Source organism: Ostrea edulis, chromosome 8 (genome assembly GCF_947568905.1).
Source record: "Ostrea edulis chromosome 8, xbOstEdul1.1, whole genome shotgun sequence".
Lineage (NCBI taxonomy): Eukaryota > Metazoa > Mollusca > Bivalvia > Ostreida > Ostreidae > Ostrea > Ostrea edulis.
The window spans coordinates 28274532-28299310 of record NC_079171.1 but is presented as its reverse complement, the minus strand read 5'-3'; the positions used below and the strand labels follow the sequence as shown (position 1 = coordinate 28299310).

Below are 24779 nucleotides of genomic sequence, written 5' to 3'. Positions count from 1 at the left end.
GGTGTACGGTGTTAGTGCTGCCAGGTATCCAGTGTCAGGTGCTGCCAGGTATCCGGTGTTAGGTGCTGCTAGGTGCTGCCAGGTATTCGGTGTCAGATGCTGCTAGATATCCGGTGTTAGGTGCTACTAGGTGCCCGGTGTAGGTGCCCGGTGTTATGTGCTGCCATGTATCCATTGTTAGGTGCTTCCAGGTGTTAAGTGCTGCTTGGTGTCCGGTATTAAGTGCTGCCAAGTGTCTGATGTTATTGGTATCCGATGTCAGGTGCTGCTAGGTGTCTGATTTCAGAAGCTGCTTAGTGTCCCGTGTTAGGTGCGCTAGGTGTCTAATATTAGGTGCTTCCAGGTGTGCGGTACTGCTAAATATCTGATCTCAGGTGCTGACTGGTGCCCAATGTTAGGTACTGCTAGGTGTCCGATGTTAGGTGCTGCTAGATGCCCGATGTCAGGTGCTGTTAGATGTTCAATGTCAGGTACTGTTAGATGTTCAATGTCAGGTACTGTTAGATGTTCAATGTCAGGTACTGTTAGATGTTCAATGTCAGGTGCTGTTAGATGTTCAATGTTAGGTACTGCTAGGTATCCGATGTCAGGTGCTGCTAGATGCCCGATGTCAGGTGCTGTTAGATGTTCAATGTCAGGTACTGCTAGGTGTCCGATGTTAGGTACTGCTAGGTGTCCAGTGTTGGATGCTGCTAGATGCCCGATGTTAGGTGCTGTTAGATGCTCAGTGTTAGGTACTGCTAGATGCCCGATGTCAGGTGCTGTTAGATGTTCGATGTTAGGTACTGCTAGGTGTCCAGTGTTATATGCTGCTAGATGCTCATTGTTAGGTGCTGCTAGGTGTCCGGTGCTAATTGCCCGGTGTTAGGTGCTAAGTACTAGGTGTTGAGGCTTTTGGATATTACCACTGGTTTATAATGGTGAAATATATGATCAGATCACTCACGAGGACTACAAACCTGAATTAATTTATCCATACAAAGGTCCTTCTCCCATCCACAACCCTCTCCAATTTATAGCATATCACAAAAGTCCTTCCTCTAACCCAATTTATAGCATATCATGCATAAAGAACATTGTTAAGGTATAGCATCTATTAGTATTTTGGTACAAGCTGCTTGCGTGTCGACTAAAAAACTTATTGCGTAGGTTATATCTATAACCTCTCGTCATAGACCACATGCAATTAACAGGAATACTTCATGCAAACGAAAAGGGTATTTACAATGTCATGCAAATCTACCACCACCAAGTATACAATCACTCAGAATATATGTTTAATCAATTCTAAATATGACACACCTAAAATAGACAGTAATGATGCAACTTTACATCGAACTATATCAAATGATACAAGTTTTACTAATTAACCAAATTGCGATGTAATACAATATCGAACTAGATATATATAAACCCACTACAATACAAGCTGTAAGATAGCGGGGATCAGGGACATATAATCCCGAGTGCACTGACTATCAGAAGTCCAGTTAAAAATTGTTATCAAAATTAACGTAACGCATACTACAGGTATATATATTGACAAGTGGAGACTTATACGACATTTAAAAAATAATAAATACTAATTTGATATAAACAGATTTATACAGACATTTGATACACAAAACCTCGCATGTTGAATACTTTTGACGAAGTGTTGCTGTATATGTGAACGACCGGGTACTTTTTCCTTAATCGTGGACCTTAGTATTTAGTTTCGACCTTTTGAGTTATTCAGTCATGAAATAAAACATTTATTGACTTTATCTTCATCAATACAATGATTTATCTACCTCAGAAATACATTATTCATCTCTCCCTCGGCGTGGTAAATATTGTACAACTAGAAATATCGTATTTTGACCTAAGAAAAAATCTAAATATCTGAACGACTTCTAAAACGTTGTATGTATCTATCCTTTTTTCTAACGTAAGCAGTTTTTATCATATATATCACAACCGAATTTAAATTAGAAATAGTATTGAATTAAAGTTTACAGTCTTCGAAGTAGATAAATCCTTATGAATAATTCCTGGTATTTTAGATTAGATTATGAAGTAAAATTACTTAATTTTGTATATAGGAATAAGTTACAAGTGCCATGTCTTCTCTATGTTAACCTATTTGTTGTTCTTACTGAGAATGACCCTTAAAACAATAGAGATTTGTTTTGTATCTAACAACACACATACTACCTGTGTCTACCTGCATGCCTTCCGTTTCAGACCCAGAATACGTCTGGACTTCCGGTTCCTCTTCCGCTACTGCAATACATGTAAAGAGTCACATGAATAAATAAACGTAGAATTTAATCGTTGCAAGGAATCAATTTTAATATTTAACTTAATACGAAAAGTATCAGAGGAATATTAATTTTTGATTTATAGCAACCATACCCTCCATATCAGACTGAATTTCCTCGGTATTTGACTCATCGTATGGTTTAATCGTGGGGTGATGTGCCTGTCCGCTGGTCTTATCGAATGTTCTCCCCGTCACATTCACTGGAAAAGGCTGGATATTACATTTACTTTCTGTTTCTTCAGTTACCGCGGAATGACCATACTGCAGCAGGATATTCATGACGTCATCTTTGCTGTATGCCCTGTCGTCAAAGTCCCTAGGATTAAAGAAAATGTTCTTACCGAAGACTTCGTGAGCATTTCTTATCTTACCCAGAGATTCCTCGATCAATCCATCTCTTTCGCTCCCCTTTTGTTCCTTGGGTCCGGCTTTGCATCTGCGCATGTGCTCCTTCAGTCTATGTGGCCTATCGGTCCCGTATCTGCAATGAAGGACAATGTCTTATTATCACGCAGTGCTGACAATAACATCACTAGTATAACCATTGTGACTAGGTACATATTGTTGTCTACAGCGTTATGTACATATCCTTACGGTACTTGGAACTCTTGTACGAAGAGAGAGAGAGAGAGAGAGAGAGAGAGAGAGAGAGAGAGAGAGAGAGAGAGAGAGAGAGAGAGAGAGAAAGAGCATATCTTCTAAATATCACTACGTTACAGATACCTTGCAGAGAGAGAGACAGAGAGAGAGAGTAACCAATACGAAATGTTTTGATAACTAAAGATATATTATGCCCTACGTTAATCAAATAAAAAAGGATAATAATACATATATTTGCGTATATAGTAAAAAAAAAATCCAAGCTTACTTAGGTAAGTCTCATTCATACCAGACATACATGTAAGCGGGTCATTACCTGCTGTTACACGTACAGTTATAATTGTAAGGGTTTGTATCGCTATATATTGTCGCCGTGCGCATGCCGCCGGCGACATTGGCAGTTGCTACTTGTACCATAGTTTGTCGTGCTTTCTTTTGTTAAAAGTGTGGGTTATCTGTACATAACCCACACTTTTCTTCAAACCCCTCCCACATTCTCGAAAAAACAAAAACAAAACAACATCACTGTTCACTGTATGAAGTTCCTCCAGATCAAAATTGCACATATCAAAAACGGACTGACTCAGACTAAGTTCTCCAAATACATTATAGATATTCGCACTGAATCGCACTTAAACCTTGATACAAGATAATATCGTCAATGGTCTCCTCCCAAAGACTTCTCCTCCAGTCGAGAAACACGTGTACGTAGAAATACGGGTATCATTTATAAAGAGTTTTATAAAAGACCCAGTCACGTGATAAGAACGCGTTTGAGAGATAAACTTGTTTAGCGGACAGAGTGAATCAGACTTGTGTTTCTTTTATGGTTTCGCGTCTTACAATTCTTTTTTTCTCTCTTTTGTTTCACCATTTTTTTTTCTTTAAATCTATTGTATATACATGTAAATGTTTTTCCAGCCAATTTAGTCAAAATATGTATTAGAATGAAGGATATCAAATAGGATTTTCAAAAGAGTAACCACCATCGTCAGTTGAATATATTGCTAAATTTTTAAACAGAAAAATGCACGAATATGGGTTCTTAGAATTCTTAAATTTCAATTCTTTAAAGCCAATACTGGTACTAAAGGTCGGATAATGCGTAAATGTTAAATGAAAATATCAAAACCAACAGTCCAAACATTTATATGCACTTTAAATACGGCTTTTCAAAAACAATTAATGAACATACATTTTTCGGTGATAGAAAGTCATTATGATAGAAATATATGGTGTTCAAAGTGTAATGTAGACATAACAATTGGCATCATATTGTAAACAGGCGACCGCGCTTCCGAAAGCTATAATAAAATATAATGAATAATAGTAAACTATGGTACAAGTCACTTACCCCATATAATATTGTTGATTATGTTCAGATACCGGATGGGCGTGGTCATAATGACACTCGGGAGCTACGCTCCCTCGTGTCATTATGGTCACACCCATCGGGTATCTGCACATAACCAACAATATCATATGGGGTAACTACTACTAAACGTAAGGAAATAACAACAATACTCCCCCAAAGAAGAAAACCTAATGGAGCCAGAAATTCAAAGAACATTATGCAAGTAAACATATATTTGTTTCAAAGTCAGAAAGGGGGAGATTGTATGTTAAGTGTACAAAGTGTTTGCCACTTCCTTCAACATTTCTCACGGCGAAGAAAATGACATTTAAAAACTTGCCAGAATAACTGACACAGTTCCTGTAAAATTATAATTTATACTGATGTAACAAGATTTTGTACACAAGTTTTAGATAGTAAAATCAATAAAAGATGTATTTGACCTTCTGTAGTTGTAAAATGCTTTAACAATTCGTATTTCTAAAATCATTAAATTTGGATTTGAAATATGCCTAAAATTGCTCAGATTACATATTTATTCAGAACATATCTCCAGTGGCCCCCGCCTTACTATTTTCCATTTCATAATGTTGGCAGCTCTGCAACAATAAGTACCGCCTTAAATTGAGAAAAAGGGTAATCTCGGCACATATATGTCGACGGACGATAATAATATGTAGCGTGAAGGTGTGAACCACCATTATAGCCCTCCCCTCTACGACTGTCAGCGTCATGTATGGGCCAAAGTTTGAAACAACGACAGAAAGTTACGTCTCCACAGGAGTAAAATATTCTGCAATGGGGCATCACGTAACAGACATACACACGATGGGGCATAAATCATTTTTTTTAAACCTTGGAACCATACTCACATGAAGCAGTACGTGCACGTCAGCCATAGTTTCCCTCGTTTGTTGTTGGTCCGGATGTCCTCCGTGGGTGACGCTGTCTCGTTTCCGGTCTTAGTCTTTTTGTCCGTAGTTGTAGAGCGGGTAACACGCGATGCCATTTTGAAAAAAAATAATCTCAAAATAATAATAATAATAAAACCAGTGCAAGAAATAAAGGCGATATTATCGATTAATTTATATTTTAGAATTTAACTCTAATATGTTGAATTCACAAATTTATATAGATATTGAATTATGTCCCAAATACAAATGTAGATCTTATAATGAATGAATATATAAGGAATTAATAATATACAAATCCAAATCTGTGGAAAACAATGTGGTTTTTCGCCGAGTAATTGCAAGAATGCAGGGTAGTTCGCCAGTTAGGAAATGACCGTCAACTGAGGAAATTTCAAAGCAATAGCTCTTATATATAGCCATGCTTAATCAGAAATCGCTCACTCAAGGACTCCTACTCGATAATTACCAAGACTCTTAATGACGACGTCTTACTTGTAATAGTATTCGTTATATAACGGACAGGTGGAAGCGGGGTTGAGTACTCCGAGCAATTAAACGTCAACAATTAGGCCGAACGTTACCTAATTTCATAACCACTTACTGAAACAATAATTCCCGATGCCAAATACGTATACTTCCGGAAGACAATATCTAGATGAGTGCTGTCTCGTTTGTGTTTGTATTTTTTAAATAAAATTAAATCTGAAATGTCTCGGAGAGACAGAAAAAAATGCATAAGCAAAATAAACGTAACACGTCGCAAACGAAATACGTTGATTAGATAATTTACCAGTCTTGCTCTTACTTCTAATAATAACTTTATTCGGGATATTAATATTATTAACTTTAATACCAGTATTTATCACCTGAGTGTTCCTAATTGAAACTCCTTTTGATTTGGGGTAGAAAAATATGTTCCTTGAAATCAGGGTTTAAAACGTCATACATATTAAAATGCTTATATTGAAATGAATAGATAACTATTTAATTTGTCGAATTACTTTATATTATTAGTAAAAAAAATTAATCTTCATTTTTTTAAATATTTATTTGATAACCTTAATAAATTATGCAAGTAAACATTTTGGCCGTGTTTTGGTCTGTAAATATATGCCCCCCTCCCCACTTAAGCAACAAAAAATTTAGTATGAATTTGCTAAATGACAATTTACAATACCCGTGAAAGGAATTTGTGTTTCACGGAGGGGGAGATGTTTTATAAATATTTCCCGCTTTCCTTGATTTCTATAATGAAATACATGATTTTAACCAAAATTATAGAGTTATCTCTCTTTGTGTTGCCAAATAAATAAACTTTTAAGGAAACGCATAATTATAAATATCTATATTATCATAAAAAAATATTATTTCAAAATGATTACTTTTTAAAATTGACCAGAAGGTAGGCAACGAAACAATACTATTGTTAGCAGTACTTTCAAATTATTCAATTGTTAACGTACGACCGCCGGTCGCAGACCACATTAGAATTTAGATTTTCTAAATCTCCAGTTTTCTTTCCTTTTTTTTCTACATCAATAGTCTGTTATTTTGGAAACAAACTTCTCAGAATAGTGTAACACATAAAGAGCTTGTGTATTTTCAATTAATGATGACATTTATAATGGGAGTTTTTCTAGTGTGTGCCGCAATTTTGTCACTGCAGATAATTGCTCTCAACTTGAACCGCGATTAATTCTCGTCATTAACGAGACGTAGATTGGAGGAATCACGAGATTAGCACAGATATTTAAAAGCTGGTTAGGTATCCATTTTTAGCTTCAATTAGCTTTTCTGGTCACCATTTGTCGTCACTTTCAACATTTAAATCTTCTTAGGACAATTTCAATCAAATATAACACAAATCATCCAAGGGTATTTAGTGTATTCTTATGAAGGGTCATACATGTACTCCTTTCAAAAGGAAGAAAATGAAAAGTAGGGTGGGATCATTTAACAATCATCGTAAGAACCACTTCGCCAGAAAAAAAATAAACGAGAGCTTTCTAACATAAACTAGATTCAATTTTCATCAGATCTTGACTTTCGGGTATAGTTTTCACATACTGATTTATGGGGAAAATCTTTATTATTATTTTTTTTCAACAACAGGGCCCTGATTAGTCAAGTAACTTCCAGTAGTTCGGATTTAACTTTGCTCAGGTGGCATAATCGTTATTCGATCCGCGGACTTTACGATAGCATTTATATCGTAAATGTGACTTTTAAAAACGGAATAAATAGCATGATTAGTTAACATGAGTAAAATATACAAGTATTAGTAACTATTTAGTCTGTGTGCCGACCATCTATAATTATATATCTTATACATATAACCATGATAACGATATTATTAAGTCCGCGGATAGAATAACATGATTATGCCGCTCAGGTCTGGTGCCCATGGAAGAGGGCGTGGTCACAATAAATAATCAAAGTTGTACATTTACTCCTTTTTACAGTGAATTTCTAACCCACGACATACACATTACGCATGTTTCCCCACGCCGCTGAACTCTACAGGAGACACTTGCTTGATTGAACTGATACTTGTGATCAGAAGAGGGAGAACCCTATTGGTTTTGGGGTCAAGAGGTCATTACAAAACTTCATACAAGAAACTTATAGGCACTTTAGAGGTGATATTTTTGACGATTGGTTGCGGTAGCTCAGTAGTAGAGTATTCACTTCGTAACCGGGAGGTCGTGAGTTCGAGCCACGCTCCTGCCAAACCTTGGATAGTGATTGCTCGTTCGCGAAACGCTAGCCATTTAGAAGTGAGAGTCGCAGGTCTTTAGGATATGATCTTAGAAACGGAGGTCCCGCGTCGCGACAGACTTTGCCACATTCAAAATCCTCACTGTGACAGCCCTGAGCGCTAAGCGTTGGTGTAAATTTGTGGTACTTCACCTACAACTGGTGACGTCTCAATATGAGTTAAAATTTCTTAACGGGACGCAAAACAAATAAACAACTAAACCAACAACCTTTTTGTGCTCGACTGATTCCATACTTCACATGTAGCCTTGTTATTAAGAGGATTTTTAAAAATGATTTCATGAGTCAAAAGTCACTACGGGACTTTATAGAATAAGCTTGTAAATAATCGGCGTGTGGGGATAAACCACAGCCTACAGAGCTCTTGTTTTGCTCGTTCCCGAAAAGAATAACTGAAAAAAAAAACCGAACTGGTAAGCGATGGAGATATTGATCGAGGCATACGCCAACTCAAACAAAATATTCGAGGAAAGCCCCCCCCCCCCTCACTTACATTACATGCGAGATGAAAAGGCTGACGCGGGAGGACGTAACTGAGAAGTAAGTTGATTGTTTCCCTTCAGATAAAATATATGTCATATCTACCTTCTTTTGAAGAGTTCAACTTCCAGCTGTAAGTTATGATATCGTAAGACGCAATTTGCGTATCCGTTGATTCAAACATAACGTCTACGACGAAATTTACTACCTTTAGTAAAACTCGCTTTATGGCTTTATCAATTCAAGACCTCCTTTTAAAAGGTCATATCCAAAAGACCCGTGACTCTCACCCCCTAAATGTTGATCGCTAGGCGAAGAAACAATAACTACATGTAACTAATTTTACATTCCATCAACTCGCACTTGATAATTAAGGACTATACCGACTACACCGCGTGTAAAACGGTGTAGATAAACAAAGCGCAACCGCTCTTGTAAGTAAAATCACCATTATGTACTAATTACGCAGGAATTTAAAAAATGATAGTATGTCCCGGATAATAAATAGACGCATATTTCTGAGACCATACAGGGTATTTTTCGGTGATGGTTCATGTGTCAACAGATATACCAGGGCACATGACGATCTTAGGGAACCCGGACAACGGTATTCGAGAACTTGGAGAGCAATACTAGAGAATATTGAAAGCAAAACTTAAAACAACGGACAACAAATACAGAGAAAGCAAACATCAGTAATATAAAACTCAGACAAGAGGAATAGTACTAGATATAACTGGGAAAGCAATACCAGGGAGCTTAGATATCACTAATAGGGAGCCTAGAAAACAGTGCTAATTCGGACAACAATATTAGAGAACTAAAACCACAGAACTCGAAAACTCGTGAAACAATACTAGAGAACTTGGACATTACTATCAGAAAACCAAGACAACAATACAACAGAGTCACGACAACAGTACTAGACAACTCGGACAACAGTGCTTGATATCTCGGAAAACTTTACTAGACAACTCGGACATCAATACTAGACAACAGTAATATGCAACTCGGACAACAGTACTAGACAACTCGGACAACAGTGCTTGATAACTCGGAAAACTTTACTAGACAACTCGAATAGCAATACTAGACAACTCAGACAACAATAATATATAACTCGGACATCAATACTAGACAACTCGGACAACAATGTTCGAAACTCTGGGCAACCTTACTCGATCTCTTCTACATATGGAATATAGAACTGAGGTAAAAATGCTGTAGAAATCAGACAACATACAAAGGAACTCGGACACTGTCTCCAGGAAAACAGCTGGATGTCGGAATAAGAAACAGGTCTAGGAACAACCACGCTGTATACTGTGTACGGTACAAAGGAACAACCACGCTGTATACTGTGCACGGTACAAAGGAACAACCACGCTGTATACTGTGCACGGTACAAAGGAACAACCACGCTGTATACTGTACACGGTACAAAGGAATAACCACGCTGTATACTGTGTACGGTACAAAGGAACAACCACGCTGTATACTGTGTACGGTACAAAGGAACAACCACGCTGTATACTGTGCACGGTACAAAGGAACAACCACGCTGTATACTGTGCACGGTACAAAGGAACAACCACGCTGTATACCGTACACGGTACAAAGGAATAACCACGCTGTATACTGTGTACGGTACAAAGGAACAACCACGCTGTATACTGTACACGGTACAAAGGAACAACCACGCTGTACTGTACACGGTACAAAGGAACAACCACGCTGTATACTGTGTACGGTACAAAGGACCTACCACGCTGTATACTGTGTACGGTACAAAGGAACAACCACGCTGTATACTGTGTACGGTACAAAGGAACAACCACTCTGTATACTGTACACGGTACAAAGGAATAACCACGCTGTATACTGTACACGGTACAAAGGAACAACCACGCTGTATACTGTACATGGTACAAAGGAACAACCACGCTGTACTGTACACGGTACAAAGGAACAACCACGCTGTAAAGTGTGCACGGTACAAAGGAACAACCACGCTGTATAACATGCACGATGCAAAGGACCTACCAAGCTGCACAAAGTGCTCAGCACACAAGATATATCATACCGCAACTGTGCACAGCATATAGGATCTATCACGCCGCAACTGTGCACAGCACAGTCCCATTACACAGAACATAATGTAATTGTAATGCATATCAAAACATTTATTAAAAAAAATTCTTACCATAACATCCATTTGAATATCATATAAAATCCTCAAAGCCATCTTCCTGTAAAAATAAAACTATAACAATTTATCAGTCAAAAAGTAAATTAAATAAATTAAGTATTGGTCTTCGATGTTTCAAGTTGTATGTACAAGCAATCAATGCATAATGGTAATCGTGTGATATACCACCCGAGTTGAAAGCTTAGGTGAGCTTTTCTCATCGCCTGTTGTCCGTCGTCTGTCCGTCAATAAACGTTTTACATATCGACTTCTCCAAACCCACTGTGCCAAATTCAACCAAACTTGGCAAAAAGTATCCTTGGGTAAAGGGCTTTAACGTGTGTTCAAATAGAGGGTCATGCCCCTTCAAAGGGGAGATAATTACAGAAATGCAAAATAGGGTGGGGTCATTTAAAAATCGTCTTCTCAAGAACCACTTGGCCAGAAGAGCTGAAAGTTACATGAAAGCTTCCTGACATAGTGTAGATTAAAGTTTGTTAACATCATGGCCCCCGCGGGGGTAGGGTGGGTTCACAATAGGGGATCATAGTTTTACATACAAAGATATAAAGGAGATATTTAAAAATATTCTTCTCAAGAACCACTGAGCCAGAAAAGTTTACATTTACATGAAAGCTTCCTGACATAGTGTCGATTTAAGTTTGTTAAAATCATCCCCCAGGGTTAGAGTGGGGCCATGATAGGGGATGGAAGTTTTATACACAAATATGTAGGGACAATTTTCAAAAATAATTTTCTCAAGAATTATTGGGTCAGAGAAGAATACATTTACATGAAAGCTTCCTGACATAGTGCAAATTAAAGTTTGTTAACATCATGGTCCCCGGGGGTAGGGTGGGGCCACAATAGGGGATCAAAGTTTGACATACAAATATATGGGGAAAATATTTAAATATGGCCCAAGGTGACTTGGATGAGCGATGTGGCCCATGAGCCTCTTGTCTGTTTATAGAATTTCCTGCCTGATAAGGACCAAAAGGTTTTCATTATTCCCCGTGTCAAGTTGTTATGCAAATATGAAGTACGCAACAACACAAGATGTGTCCGTGCAACACTACGCCCCAGTGGTAACAATGAAACAATAAACAAAGTCAAAAACTTCGGTATCAAAACAACAAATGTATACATAAATCGTGAGCTCTATCATTCACCATTCAAAACTGTTCTCGCAAACGGCTTCGAATTATATGCGATGGTTCCATAAAAATAGGTATTTTGATACATTCTTATACCAATTCCTGATCCATGTTAAATGTTTGATAGTATTTAGCGTCTTACATGAGTTTTCCGTCCATTGTAAACAATAACACAAGATATGTCTGTGCAACACTACGCTCCAATGGTAACAAAGAAACAATAAACAAAGTAAAAAACTCATCGTACATGCAAGTCCTTGACACGAGGGAGCTAGACGCAGAAGAAATATCAAGGGATTTTCTATTCACGTGAATTACTTCTGTTTTCTGAAAACAAGTCCAAAGTTCAAGGATGTCATTTAAGGTAGATCGATCCTCTTTTTTTGCAAAATTCTTTATCAAATTAAACTTTGTGCATGATAGAAAGATATCTTTAAGGGGAATTCTATTCATTAGATAAAATAAAAGAACTGGGAAACTATTGATAGTGAATTTTTAAAATATTTTTCATAGATAATCAATTATGTATAGTGATGAAATTGTTGTCAAGGGCAATAATTCCTATGCTGGTATTTCCTACTAATACAATGATTCTCCTAATATCCTCAAATAATTTATATATATTTATAACTTAGCAGTTTTTCATGTTAACATTAAAAATTGTCATTTTAACAAATTTTTATCTATTTTCACTCTTCTGTTTTACGAAAATGCATAATTTTCTGATGTTGACCTATACGTCTGTTTTGGTATATCTATGTCTGACATCTTAAAAAAGGATGGCAAAATACCTATGTTCTTTGGTTATCTATTGATTGAATGAATATTCTTTAACGTCCCACTAGAGAATATTTCACTCATATGAAGACGTCACCAATGCCGGTGAAGGGCTGCAAAATTTAGGCCTTTGCTTGGCGCTTACGGCCTTTAAGTAGAGAGGGGTCTTTATCGTGCCACACCTGCTGGGACATGGGGCCTCGGTTTTTACGGCCTCATCCGAAGGATTACTCCATTTGGTCGCCTCGTACGACAAGCAAGGGTGATTGTATTAAACTATATCGAATAGAAATTAATATAATTTCCCACTTTCAACCATTATTATCGATAAGTCACATAGGAACAAAGCTACCTTAAGCGGTATCTCCATAAAATATTCTGAAAACTGCATTAATGAGCACTTAAGTTGCAAAAGTGCAGGTGCACATGATGTCGAACAGACAGATGAATTATAAAATTTGAGGTTCTTACAAAACAGTCAATATTTACGTAATTCGTATAAATTGACCGACAACAGGAACAAAATTCAGTCACAGGTGTCCTTGAAATACTTTATTTTAGAGTAGGTTAATAGCAATTAGCGTCGTCCTGGAAGTAAAACCGATTTTATTTAATTTCTGCATACAAATAGCCAAAGGCTGTAGAAGTTCGATTATCAAGAATAAAATTCAACATAGGTGAGAGAGAGAGAGAGAGAGAGAGAGAGAGAGAGAGAGAGAGAGAGAGAGAGAGAGAGAGGAGTAAAACACGTAGAGTGAGGACAAATTTCAACCAATGGACAGAAGTTGTGAGGACAGAATTGCACTATGAGGACAAAAAAAAGTCCTCACAATTACGTCCTCATAAATGTGACCTACACCATGTGAAAGATGTAGATACAAAATATTAGCTTAGTGAAGAGAAGTGGTGTGAGGACATGTGCTTACTAATATTCTATCTCAAAAACCTTTTTTCATCATTCGAAAGAGAGTATTAGATAAACTTTTATAGCTATCCCTATAGCCATAACCCCCCCCCCCCCCTCGCTCTCTAACATATTACTTTTTTGCCTTTAGAATAATATATGTATGTATTCTCTTCTACACATTGTGAGGACGTCATCACTTAGTAGATTTGGTCGGCTGGAGAGAGAGAGAGAGAGAGAGAGAGAGAGAGAGAGAGAGAGAGAGAGAGAGAGAGAGAGTGTGTGTGTGTGTGTGTGTGTGTGTGTGTGTGTGTGTGTGTGTGTGTGTGTGTACATTTAATTAACATATTTCAAATTTACCATTAGAGTGAATTTAAGATTTTGGAATTTAAAACGTCTTGATATCTGCAATTCTAAATGTTGATAGAAATATCGATAATATTAAACTCGCCGAAAGTTCGGAAGTTGTCAGCGAATGATGCTTATTTCTTGTTTTGTTAACAAGTCAACGAACAACTAAAGATAATGAACAGTGATCAATCTCATAAAGCCTACATAGAATTCAAAATGAAGAGAATCTCAAACACGGACCCCTGGACACACCAGAGGTGGGATAAGGTGTCTACGAGGAGTAAGTATCCCCTGTTGACCGGTCACACTCGCCAGGAGTAATGAATTTAATTGAATTACTTGAAAATGATGGAAGACACAAATGTCTTTTTTCTCTCTTATCAGACGGACGTCTCCTTCCTTGGCTGTCAACTCCATGTTTAATGATTCCTGCCTTGTTTGTTAGCTCCGTTTTTGAATACAACCTCCTTGTTGAAGATTCCTTCCTTGTTGAAGATTCCTTCCTTGTTGAAGATTCCTTCCTTGTTGAAGACTCCTTCCTTGTTGGAGAACTCTTTCCTTGTTGGAGAATCCCACCTTCAAGACTTCCTCTTTGTTTGTCAATTACTTCGTTGCTTGATTGTGTCTAGCTTGTATGCGATATTATAGCGTCCCTGAAAGCGTTTCGTTACATGTGATAACCGGGTAATTATCAGGAATTATTTTTTCTGTGGAAGATGGGCAACTTATGGATGAAATCATTAAACGATGTTTGAGTTCGTGGAAAGGACCCTTGTCCTTCATATTCCGCAAAGGAGAATTATCTCCTATTCTATATTGAAAAAATAACCAATATACAGAACTGCGATAAAAAGGTTATAATTTCCCCCCGAAAACAATCAAAACACCATATGATTTAAGGGGCTGATTCCGAAACAAAAGACGTATCTTGTATCTGAAAAACAAAGTACAAATACAAAAGGTGGGATCAGGTGCCTAGGTGTAAATATAGGGGCCGTGTTATGTAGTCTTTAGTATATTCCTTATGTAAAACTTATACGGTACCAATTTTGATGCACCAGATGCGCATTTCGACGAATTGTCTCTTCAGTGATGCGCAACCGAAATGTTTGAAATCCGAAATAACGACGTTTTAGAGCTATTATAGGAAAAAACAGCGTGCCAAAAAAGTGTTTTTATAGGAGTTATGAGATTGATCACTGTTCATTATCTTTACCTTTCATTCTATAATGCAATATTGGAAGAAAACTACTGACAATGATATTCTCTGACGTAAAAGTATGAAGAGTGACTTCAGGGGGTGATCCTTAAGAAAATACATATAGGCTTCCGTATATTTACACATTTTAGTCTTTTTGTCGTGAGTTTTCAGGTCGTATGCCCCATATTTAATGGATATTTGAAGGTATGTTTGGACACAAGTATAGGAGGAAAATATGTATCTTTTTTTTTTAAATCTCAAATTCATGAAACGTCAATACAATACAACGATATGAGGCCTCAACCGTACGTATTTTTTGTGCGCCACAAATCGAAGGTTTTCCTAAAGATTGGATCTGTAACTTTCTGATCTGTTCCAATTTTTCTCTTTAGAGAACTTCAACAGTTCTGTAGCTACCCACTAACAACGCGATCACAACATAGTGCGACCATAATATATATTTAAAAGGGGTATGAAAAGTACTCCCAAGGGGTGCCTTTTCTCAAATTAATTTGCTAGTACGGTCATGTAATGCAGATTTAAGCTTATGTATATGAAGAGCTTCTAAGCTTTAACGTTTTAAATGGGAAAATGCGGAGAATCAGGCGAGCGATGTAGTCCATCGACCTATCCTGAAGTTATATGTATCTACTATCTCCTCTTGTAGGACTTGATTGTTATGCTGGTCCTGTACCTATTTTCAGACAGGAGCTGGATTTTCCAGCTTAAAACATTTTTGAAAAACAATTTTAATGAGCTGCGTATAATCTATTTAGCACTTGCAGGATGAATAATGATGTGTTTGTGACGTAGAAGAAGATATAAAAGCGACTGTAAGAACAAGGAATATAATCATTCTCTCCTGAACAATGTCTGCTGTACTGGTGCTCGCTTTGGTTCTGCTGTCTCTAACATGCGGTAAGTCTTATATATGTGTGTGTATCTAACAGCGTTTCTCGCCCGAAATTTTTTCAATGTGATAATGTTTCTAGTATACGCTGCGAGTGAAATCAAAAGTAACTATACAGGTCTACTGAAGAAGAAGAAGAAGAAGAGAGAGAAAAAAAACCCGGAATTTAAAAATCAAGGTGTTCACAACGTATAATATTCGCCCTAATTTTGATTTCTTTCTGATAAATATTTCAAAATGTTCGGTGAGTATATTTTTGTACGATTCCATTGAATACTACGTATATATTATTTCATTTCACAGTAACGGATGCCATATCGGACGCCTGCTTGACGTGTATATGTAAAGTAAGTAAACATCACTTCAACTTTTAAAGCATATTAAAGCTGTATGGTAAGACGTTCATGTTATCATTTTTGGTACAAAATTACTTTAAAACAAATTAATTATTTTTAAAGTTACTAACCCCCACTTAGTTACCTGCTTGATATCATTTGTATGTAAAAGTAAACAGTGATAAGATTATGTAAAAAATAAATACAGCGGGTACGCATAAATAAATTTGCCGTCCATTAAGTCTGCTAGGCGTCTATAAATAGCTGCACGCAAATCCTGGGAATCCCAACATGATGTATGTATAACTTAAATTGAACTCTGTAAACAACAAATCAGTAGGAGGTATTTGATATTTTTTTCCCTCGTACACGTATGGTACATAGAACATGGGCTAATCAAGGTAATGGGGGACAAAACAAACAAGTATTTTTTTTTAAAGTACATAGTCCTTTGATTATAAATCGGGTTGTTTGAGATTTCTACATGTCTTTTTACGAGTTTTGGCGCAAAAATCATGACATTTGTAAAAATAATAGCTGAAAACTGGAAAAACTCTTTAAATCTAAAACATGACCCGTTTTCTTTAAAAATCACCGAAAAACATAAAACTTCTTCAGATCATAGAAAGATATTATAGACTTTTGAAAACAATTATTTTCTGAAAGTATGTGACCCTTTAATTGTAAATCAGATTGTTTGACATTAATGTATGGATATGTTTTCAAGTTTTGAGGCAAAAACATGAAATTTGTCATTAAGTATTGCTGAGAAATGGAAAACTTCGAGAATCTTACGAACACAATATGAACATTTCCAAACATGTATTTTGCTTTAAAGAACGTAACCCCTACAACTATATCAATTTGTTCGGCGTTAAGGTGAGGTGTATTTATGAATTACTGAATATTTGTAAAAGATATGCTTGCAGGCAGTATTAATCCAGAATTTGTAATCTTATTGTAAATAGCATTTTTAAGCTCTGTGAGTAGCTTCTAAAGTGACCTAACATGTTTAATTATGTAATTAACTCAGTACTTCTTGTCAGATGTCGCATAATCATTTCAAACGTGAGGTGCTTAGGTAATATATCCATTTGTCATTCATAACTGAGGCACATGTGTCCTGAGAGTATGGTTTAACAAGCCTTTTTGAAAAACCCTGAGAAAAAGATGGGTTGTCTGATACGACCTGTGAGAGACCAAATAATTGTTTGCCAAAAACATTCTATACACAGTATTCAGAGATGATGGAGAGGTGGTCATAGTAGGTTATTGGCAATTTTGTGGTAGTCACAAATCTACCATTTAATTATCATATCAGATTCTTTGACTTGTTGCTTGGCTGAAAGGGCTGACGCAAATGAAGACTCGTTGCTAATTTAGCAGCAATACATGCAGTACATACATGCAGGTTTTGGAATTTTCCAAAATTCGATTTGACTACCATATTTTCTTTCGTTTTTGATTTCAGGTTTCAAGCTTTGTAATCACTGTGCTGTGAGTCGGGATAAATGACAAGTATCTCTCTCTAAGCATTACATACTCTCAACCACGTAATTCTGCACGATATTCATATCCATGTATACGGATAAAGTCAAATTCCTCTCCCTAACCTAATAATTATATCATCTTTAGTTTCTGACTTGTTTCGGTCATTGTCTTAGTTTGGGTTTTTCTACAAGTTGGAAAAAACCTCATACGACAAACAAGAAATACTGAGAACCTATTCTGACCCGGGTCACTACGGGTGCTAACTAATGAAATAATGGCACGCATGATGGTGATAGTCAATACGATCATGATTTGATATCGATACGATAAGATGGAAAATCACAACATTAATGATACGACATCGTAGAAACCAACTGCCGTGGAATCATCATTGTTCGTGGGGGGTTGATGTTCGTGGATTTCGTGGGTCACTTTTACCCACGAATTTACGTGTCCTCGAACTTTTATTTTTAAACTCAGTAGATTTGTCTCTCCTAGTGACATCGTATCGCTTACCCACGAACCATACAAAATTTGCTTACACACGAACATTGCGCCCCCCCCCCTCCCCCCGAATTAAAATGATTCCATGGTATATGGACAGAAGGATTGATTAGGACTAATGATATGATTCATATGATAGTCAACGATATCGACAAGCCAGAAACCCTCAATAATCATGATTCAACTCGATACTGACAAACTTAGTGCAAACTATTTTCAAGATATCTAACACGAATATTATATACAACTTTAAGTCTATGGTATATATTGGTGTTGTCGAGTATGACAATGCAATCGATATTGTAATAAACGCCAGTGATGTGTTGATAGTGAACGAAAAATGCCAACCTACCTGATTTCTGCCGCTTCTAATATCCCACCCCACTACAGCAAATCCCCGATCCCATATGTCAGACTGGACGTGGTGAATATGTTTCTGTATCTGCTAACAAGTAAATGTATACTTAAATCAAACTTGATCTGACGTCGTATTATTTATCGATAACTAACTTTCTTAATGTTTCTCTCTAGCAAGAATCTTATGGCTGCACACAGATTGGATGTAGGATGGACGGAGGGTCCCTATCCTGCGGGTATTTCCAAATCAAGAAGTCCTATTGGATCGACTGTGGTCGACTTGGAAGTAGTAAGAAAATATATTCACTATATCAAATTTTCCACATACATATCCCCATCGATTTTGACTTTTATAAACAAGTATTATCAATAGAACAAAAGCACCATTCTTCCATACTGATATTAACACGTATACACGGAAAATATTTCGAATATAACCCCAATTCTTCAAGATGGAGGTTCATACAGGGTTTTTCTCGCCCGAAAGATTTCTCGAATTTTTTTTTTCTTTTCTGAATGCAAGGTGAAGATAACGAACAGTGATCAATACAAGATATGCAAAGGTTGTCATGTAAAATCGTAGATAAATAATCTAAGGTAAAAACAAAATATCGACGCTGTGATCGATCATATTCACCACTATTTAGCACATATTTCAATATGCATAGCACATCTTCCATATTATGATTAAAAATAATGTATTTGTGATATCACCTTACGACGAATCAAAGACAACGTCAAAGTATATGATTCTGACTACGGATTACTTCGTTTACCTGATCAAGATATAGGGCTCAAGGCTGGTGTGGGTGGTCTACAAAATATGGTGACTCCTCCTATGTACCTGGTCCCATCACTGGTAGGTCCAGGGGTCTGTGTTTGCCCAACTTTCAATTTTGTATTCCTTATAGGAGAAATGGGATTAATAATTGTTTGTTATCGTTCATTTTTCATATGCTGTGATAAATCTATATATCAGCCATATAACGATCCAGGAATTCTACTGATACACATACTCGAGCTACTCATTGATTCACCTTAAGCAGGGGAGGGGCCCACCTTAAGCAGGGTAGAGGCCCACCTCTCACACACATAGGGCATTCTGAAGTTTTCCGTTTTCAGTTAGTATGGTAAGGACTGGCAATATGATGAACAGTTGTTCGGTTTGCATTGATAACGTCTCGCACGCTTGTAGCTGCCGTTTGGTTTGGTCTACCACGAGACTCGGTTCCAAAATATCCGCTCAAAATCTCACGAACAGTTTGTTTTTCGGGTTCAATTTATTGCATGAAAGGTGAAGGTAACGAACAGTGATCATTCTCATAACTCCTATAAGCAATACAAAATAATGAGTTGGACAAACACGGACCCTTGGACATACCAGGCTCGCTTTCACTGTTGCTAGTATGCATTTAGTATGATATTACAAGGTACGCTGTGCCAAAATCTCCACTTAAAAAATGTATACTAAAGATTTAGTGATAAAATGAAACGTTTTCTTTTCCTGCTGAGTAATGTCTTACTGAAACTGAATAATGTTGCTCTCCAGTCCGCCACTCCATGTCTGTCCTTTTTACCGTAATTACATTTCAGTTGCTCTGTAAATGGCCATAGTTGACTCGAACATGTTTTGGTTTACCGGAGTGAACGAGTATACTAGCGGTCTAGTTCAAATATGACGGACAAATGCCAAAAGTAAATTCAGAAGAATATATAATAGAAATTACAAAGAGGTGCATGTTTTCGATTATCTTAGCTAGTCGATTACACTCATTTATGCATCTGTTCTACGATTAAGCCTTGTCTATGGCGTGTTAAAATGCAACAATCGAAGTTACCCTTTCTCCACTAAGAAACCAAGCTCAATATTTGCAATCAAACAACTGTTCTAAATCATATTGTAATTTCGGGGACATTCTCAATCCCGAAAAAAGAACGAGTTGATCGAGACACTGTTGTTCAAAAAATGTTGGTACATCGTTAAGTCTTCAACACCGTCATGGAGGCCTCCGTGGCCGAGTGTTAGAGCATCGCGCTGAAAATCACACGGCCTTTCACCTCTGTCGGCACGGGTTCGAATCCCGCTCGTGTCGATAAGTTAGAAAGTTTACCAGTTTACTTTCGTAAGGTCGGTGGTCTCTTTCCTAGGTACATTGTATCTGGGTTCTCTCTTCCACCAATAAAAAGCTGGGCGCCACCAGATAACTTAAAAATTGTTGAGTGTGGCGGAAAACATCAATCAATCAATCAACACCGTCATAGAGAAAACATTGCAGAATTGACACTGATGTTTTGTTGAGAGCCATATTTTCTTTTCTGATCTAAACTGAAATTAGTTTGTTTGCACTAGTTGACTTGACATGCAAAAACTAAATTTCCGCGCTAGACTATAGTTAGTATACAAACTCAACTATAGTCATGAAATTCTCCAAATGACGCCACAACACGATACGCAAGAGCTTGTTCTGCGTATGATTAGTTTTTAAATAGAGGAAGGATACTGGCAAACTAGTTGATAGCATAGGGATGTCAACAGTTTCGTATAAAGTCAGCATCTCACAAATTCTATGGTAGTTATATAAGGATTTAGTGTGTCAATACAACCTATTATTGGGTCAAATGCTGTCTGACTTGTTTCATATATATTGTTCGGCTTTTCTTGGCACGCTGGTTTTGACTACGGATAACTCCGTTTACCTGATCAGGACATGACTCACGGCGGGTGTGACCGGTCGACAGGGGATGCATACTCCACTTAGGTACCTGATCCCACCTCTGGTGCGTCCAGGGATCCGTGTTTGCCTAACCACAGTATCTATTTTGTATTGCATATAGGAGTTATGATTGATCACTGTTCGTTATCTTCACTTTTCTTTCCAAAGAAAGTGACATAAATATAAAAAACATTAACGCAACCTGATATATTTGATTCTTTATATTTTGAAATGTAACTTTCGTTTTGTCTTCTGAAATCCTGATTTTGTAGTACTTTGATATATTGCGAGTATAATAAAAATTTAATTTTAGCAAAAAATAAAGTTTTGCCTCAGTTTGACAGATAAACATTCTGAAAATTTCAGCTTCTTTCCTCCTTTATTTATTGTTTTCTTTAAAAACACATAGTCAACCATTTTACAGGATAACCCTCGTACGTTTATAGTTCTGATGAACGTCATGTTTTGATCGAAATTTGTACTTACACAATTTCTCTCTTGATCTTGTATCAATTTAATAGATCCAATACGTTTGTGTATAAATGTGGGTGTTGTTGGTTTATAATGCTTTCTGCGAGAGAGAGAGAGAGAGAGAGAGAGAGAGACAGAGAGAGAGAGAGACAAAGAGAGAGCAGACCCAGATAGAAACAGTGAAACAGACACACTAACAGTATAATGCATTTTTAAAAAGCACAACACGATGATAAATTTTTCGTGAAAAGACATTGCACGGAAGAAAAGTGAGCTAAAAAGTAAATGTCGACATTCATTTTGATTCAGAAATTCTTTCCAGATTTTACTCATGTCTTGTTTATTATTCTGATAGGTTGGGAAGCATGCGCTGATGATTATAACTGCGCAGTTAGGTGTGTTCGTGCCTACATGAAAAAATACATCGGAAACAGTGGATGTACAGCTAACTGCAAGAACTACGCAAGACTTCACAATGGCGGACCAAAAGGCTGCACCAAACCATCAACGCTGACCTACTGGAATGACGTGAAGAATCAGGGGTGCAGCATAAATTCCTGAGCTGCCGAAAAACCCAGTCCTGCGTTACATTTGTAGTGTAGAAATGATCGTAAATAAAATAATATTCAAGCATCATATTGTCGTTATGTGGCACCGATTGTTCGACCGTTCTTGGCACACTAATTTTAACTACGGGCGACTCCGTTTACCTGATCAGGATATAGGGCTCACGGCGGGTGTGACCGGTCGACAAGGGATGCTTACTCCTCCTAGATACCTGATCCCACCTCTGGTGTGTCCAGGGGTCCGTGTTTGACCAACTCTCTATTTTGTATTGCTTACAGGAGTTATGAGATTGATGACTGTTCGTTATTTTCACCTTCCATTCTATGGCACTCACTTCGTTATTGGGTTTGCTATCGGAGGTCATGTTACACCGAAGACATTTGGAAAAGGTACTGGCTGCTTCTTTGCCAAACGCCCAGTGTTAGAGGTGGGTCTGTTGTATTTAAGAACAAAAACATGCATGCTATGATATAACGCACACCTAACGCTGAGTCCAGTGAGAGTCCCCCTTACCACAAGTAATTATTATTTTCATTTTCCCCGTGTTTAGGTCACCTGAGTTACTTAGGTGACCGATTGGTCTAGGTCCGTGTTTTCCATGAACAATTCTAACTGATTTCAATTCCTTTCAATTTCGATATGAACCTTCTTGCGACAAGGGGGTGGGGGTACATAAATTGTAAATTACAGAACTCTTGCACCCAACAAGGCCTTAGGAAAATTCAAAGTAAAACGCGCATGACATCCAACTGGTCAAAATTAATTCGTGGAAAAGAAACAAAGATTACAAATTCGCTTTATAAATCAAAATATTTAAAGAAAGATTGATTGGATTGAAAATATTATAAGTATTTTGAACTATTATGGACTTTCTGACTGACTTTATCAAACCCCATATAATGTAAAGTGGTTGCAGGCGAAAGTCAAACTCATAACAATTGATCATTTCAAACACAATTGACACTCGATCACACTTCAAACTTTACCGAAAGCATTAAGCTATAGAATTTAAACAGAAGAACAGACATTTGAAAATTATCTTCATTTATTATCAAAATTGAGGCGATGCGTAAATTTCGAACACGCAATCACCGCCTAACAATACGGAACTTTTGGGATGTGCCGGAACGATCGATTATATTTGATAATAACCAATTGTAGAGCAAAGTTGACATCGATGCAAATGGTGTTTCGCTAGCAGACGGTCCGTAAAGATTTCTAAATCAATTGTTTTTAATCTATGGAAACAATACCTCGCCTATGTAATTGAAAATTTTCGAAAACCAACAACAAAACCATGGTCATGATTTTTTTGCTATTGACAACTTACACTATATAGTATAGTATTTTGTTTTAACGATGCGACATTTGAATTTAAAACCGAGTTATTGCGAGGACATCTACTTAATTGTTTAGAAGATGGTCAATTTTCTAAATGTCCAATAGAAACTATAAAGAATATTTCAACTTTTGACCGGTCAACAGGGGATGTTTTCTCGTCCTAGGCTCTTAATTACACCTCTAGTATATCCAGGGGTCCGTGTTTGCCAAACTCTGTTTTGTATTGCTTCTAGGAGTTATGAGATTGATCGCATTTTATTGATCACTGTTCATTATCTTCGCCTTTCATATAAAGCAATGAAAATCGGTTGTAATTGTACCTGTAACTTTCCTGTCCGGGTTGATGAAATGTTTAAAGTACATATGTAGGTTAAGAATGCAATACATGTAAATGGAAACATTGAAGTATATATTACTTAAGGAAGTTAGCTGCTGAGGTTTTGAGCACAACTGCGCGGAATGCTACAACTAAGTATTTACTGGTTCAATACTGATACCATTGGTGCAAACATATTACACATCCATTACTGAACCCTATCCAGTTGAAAAATATTGTGTTAATTCAATTTTTGAAAGGATTTGGTAAGGACTATATTTTGTGACGGAAGGTTTGGTTAATCAAAAACTTCTAAATTTGCATGATATCACAGTTTCTGTTTCATCCAATATATCTTCTGGTTTGAACATATTTTATTGTAACTGAATTTACAAAGGGATTGAACCCAAGTTCTTAAAACTCTCTCCCATTACATGTATATATAACAGTCTATTTTGGTATGCCTGGTAAAACAGTCATTGTAAATCTAAATATTATCTAGAGCATGTTGATCGCTTACAGAAAAACAGAATAATAATATAAATCAAAACCACCACTATGTTTGACAAAAGATTGTTTGATAGTAAACAAATATTCGTTTTCAGTATTACTACGCGAATTGCCGCCCCAAAGAACATGAGTATTGACAATATGCAAGTTGATAATTCCAGATATAGAATTAACAAGAATATTTCTGGCTTCTCTATACCCAGGACATGTAAAAATAGTAATGATATTCATCTTCAACTTTTCCACAAGTACAT

The 24779-nt window shown here is 36.9% G+C and overlaps 2 protein-coding genes across 3 annotated transcripts; one reads left to right on the top strand and one right to left on the bottom strand.

The window, feature by feature from the left end:
* Positions 1-825: 825 nt before the first annotated feature.
* Positions 826-5268, bottom strand: LOC125663047 (uncharacterized). Its single transcript, XM_048895365.2, has 4 exons — positions 5132-5268; positions 2398-2786; positions 2197-2265; positions 826-907 (listed from the first exon to the last, which is right to left on the bottom strand). The coding sequence occupies exons 1-4, from the start codon at positions 5266-5268 to the stop codon at positions 879-881; spliced, it is 624 nt and encodes a 207-aa protein (XP_048751322.2). The 3' UTR covers positions 826-878.
* A 6777-nt stretch (positions 5269-12045) lies between these two features.
* Positions 12046-22427, top strand: LOC125662033 (lysozyme-like). 2 transcript variants are annotated; one of them, XM_048894213.2, is made up of 5 exons: positions 12046-12140; positions 15795-15927; positions 16223-16266; positions 18781-18895; positions 22147-22427. In XM_048894213.2, the coding sequence occupies exons 2-5, from the start codon at positions 15879-15881 to the stop codon at positions 22350-22352; spliced, it is 414 nt and encodes a 137-aa protein (XP_048750170.2). In that variant the 5' UTR covers positions 12046-12140; positions 15795-15878; the 3' UTR covers positions 22353-22427. The 2 variants fall into 2 exon arrangements, with proteins under 2 accessions (XP_048750170.2, XP_056003280.1); XM_056147305.1 differs by lacking the exon at positions 12046-12140 and adding an exon at positions 14478-14492.
* The last annotated feature ends 2352 nt before the right edge of the window (positions 22428-24779 follow it).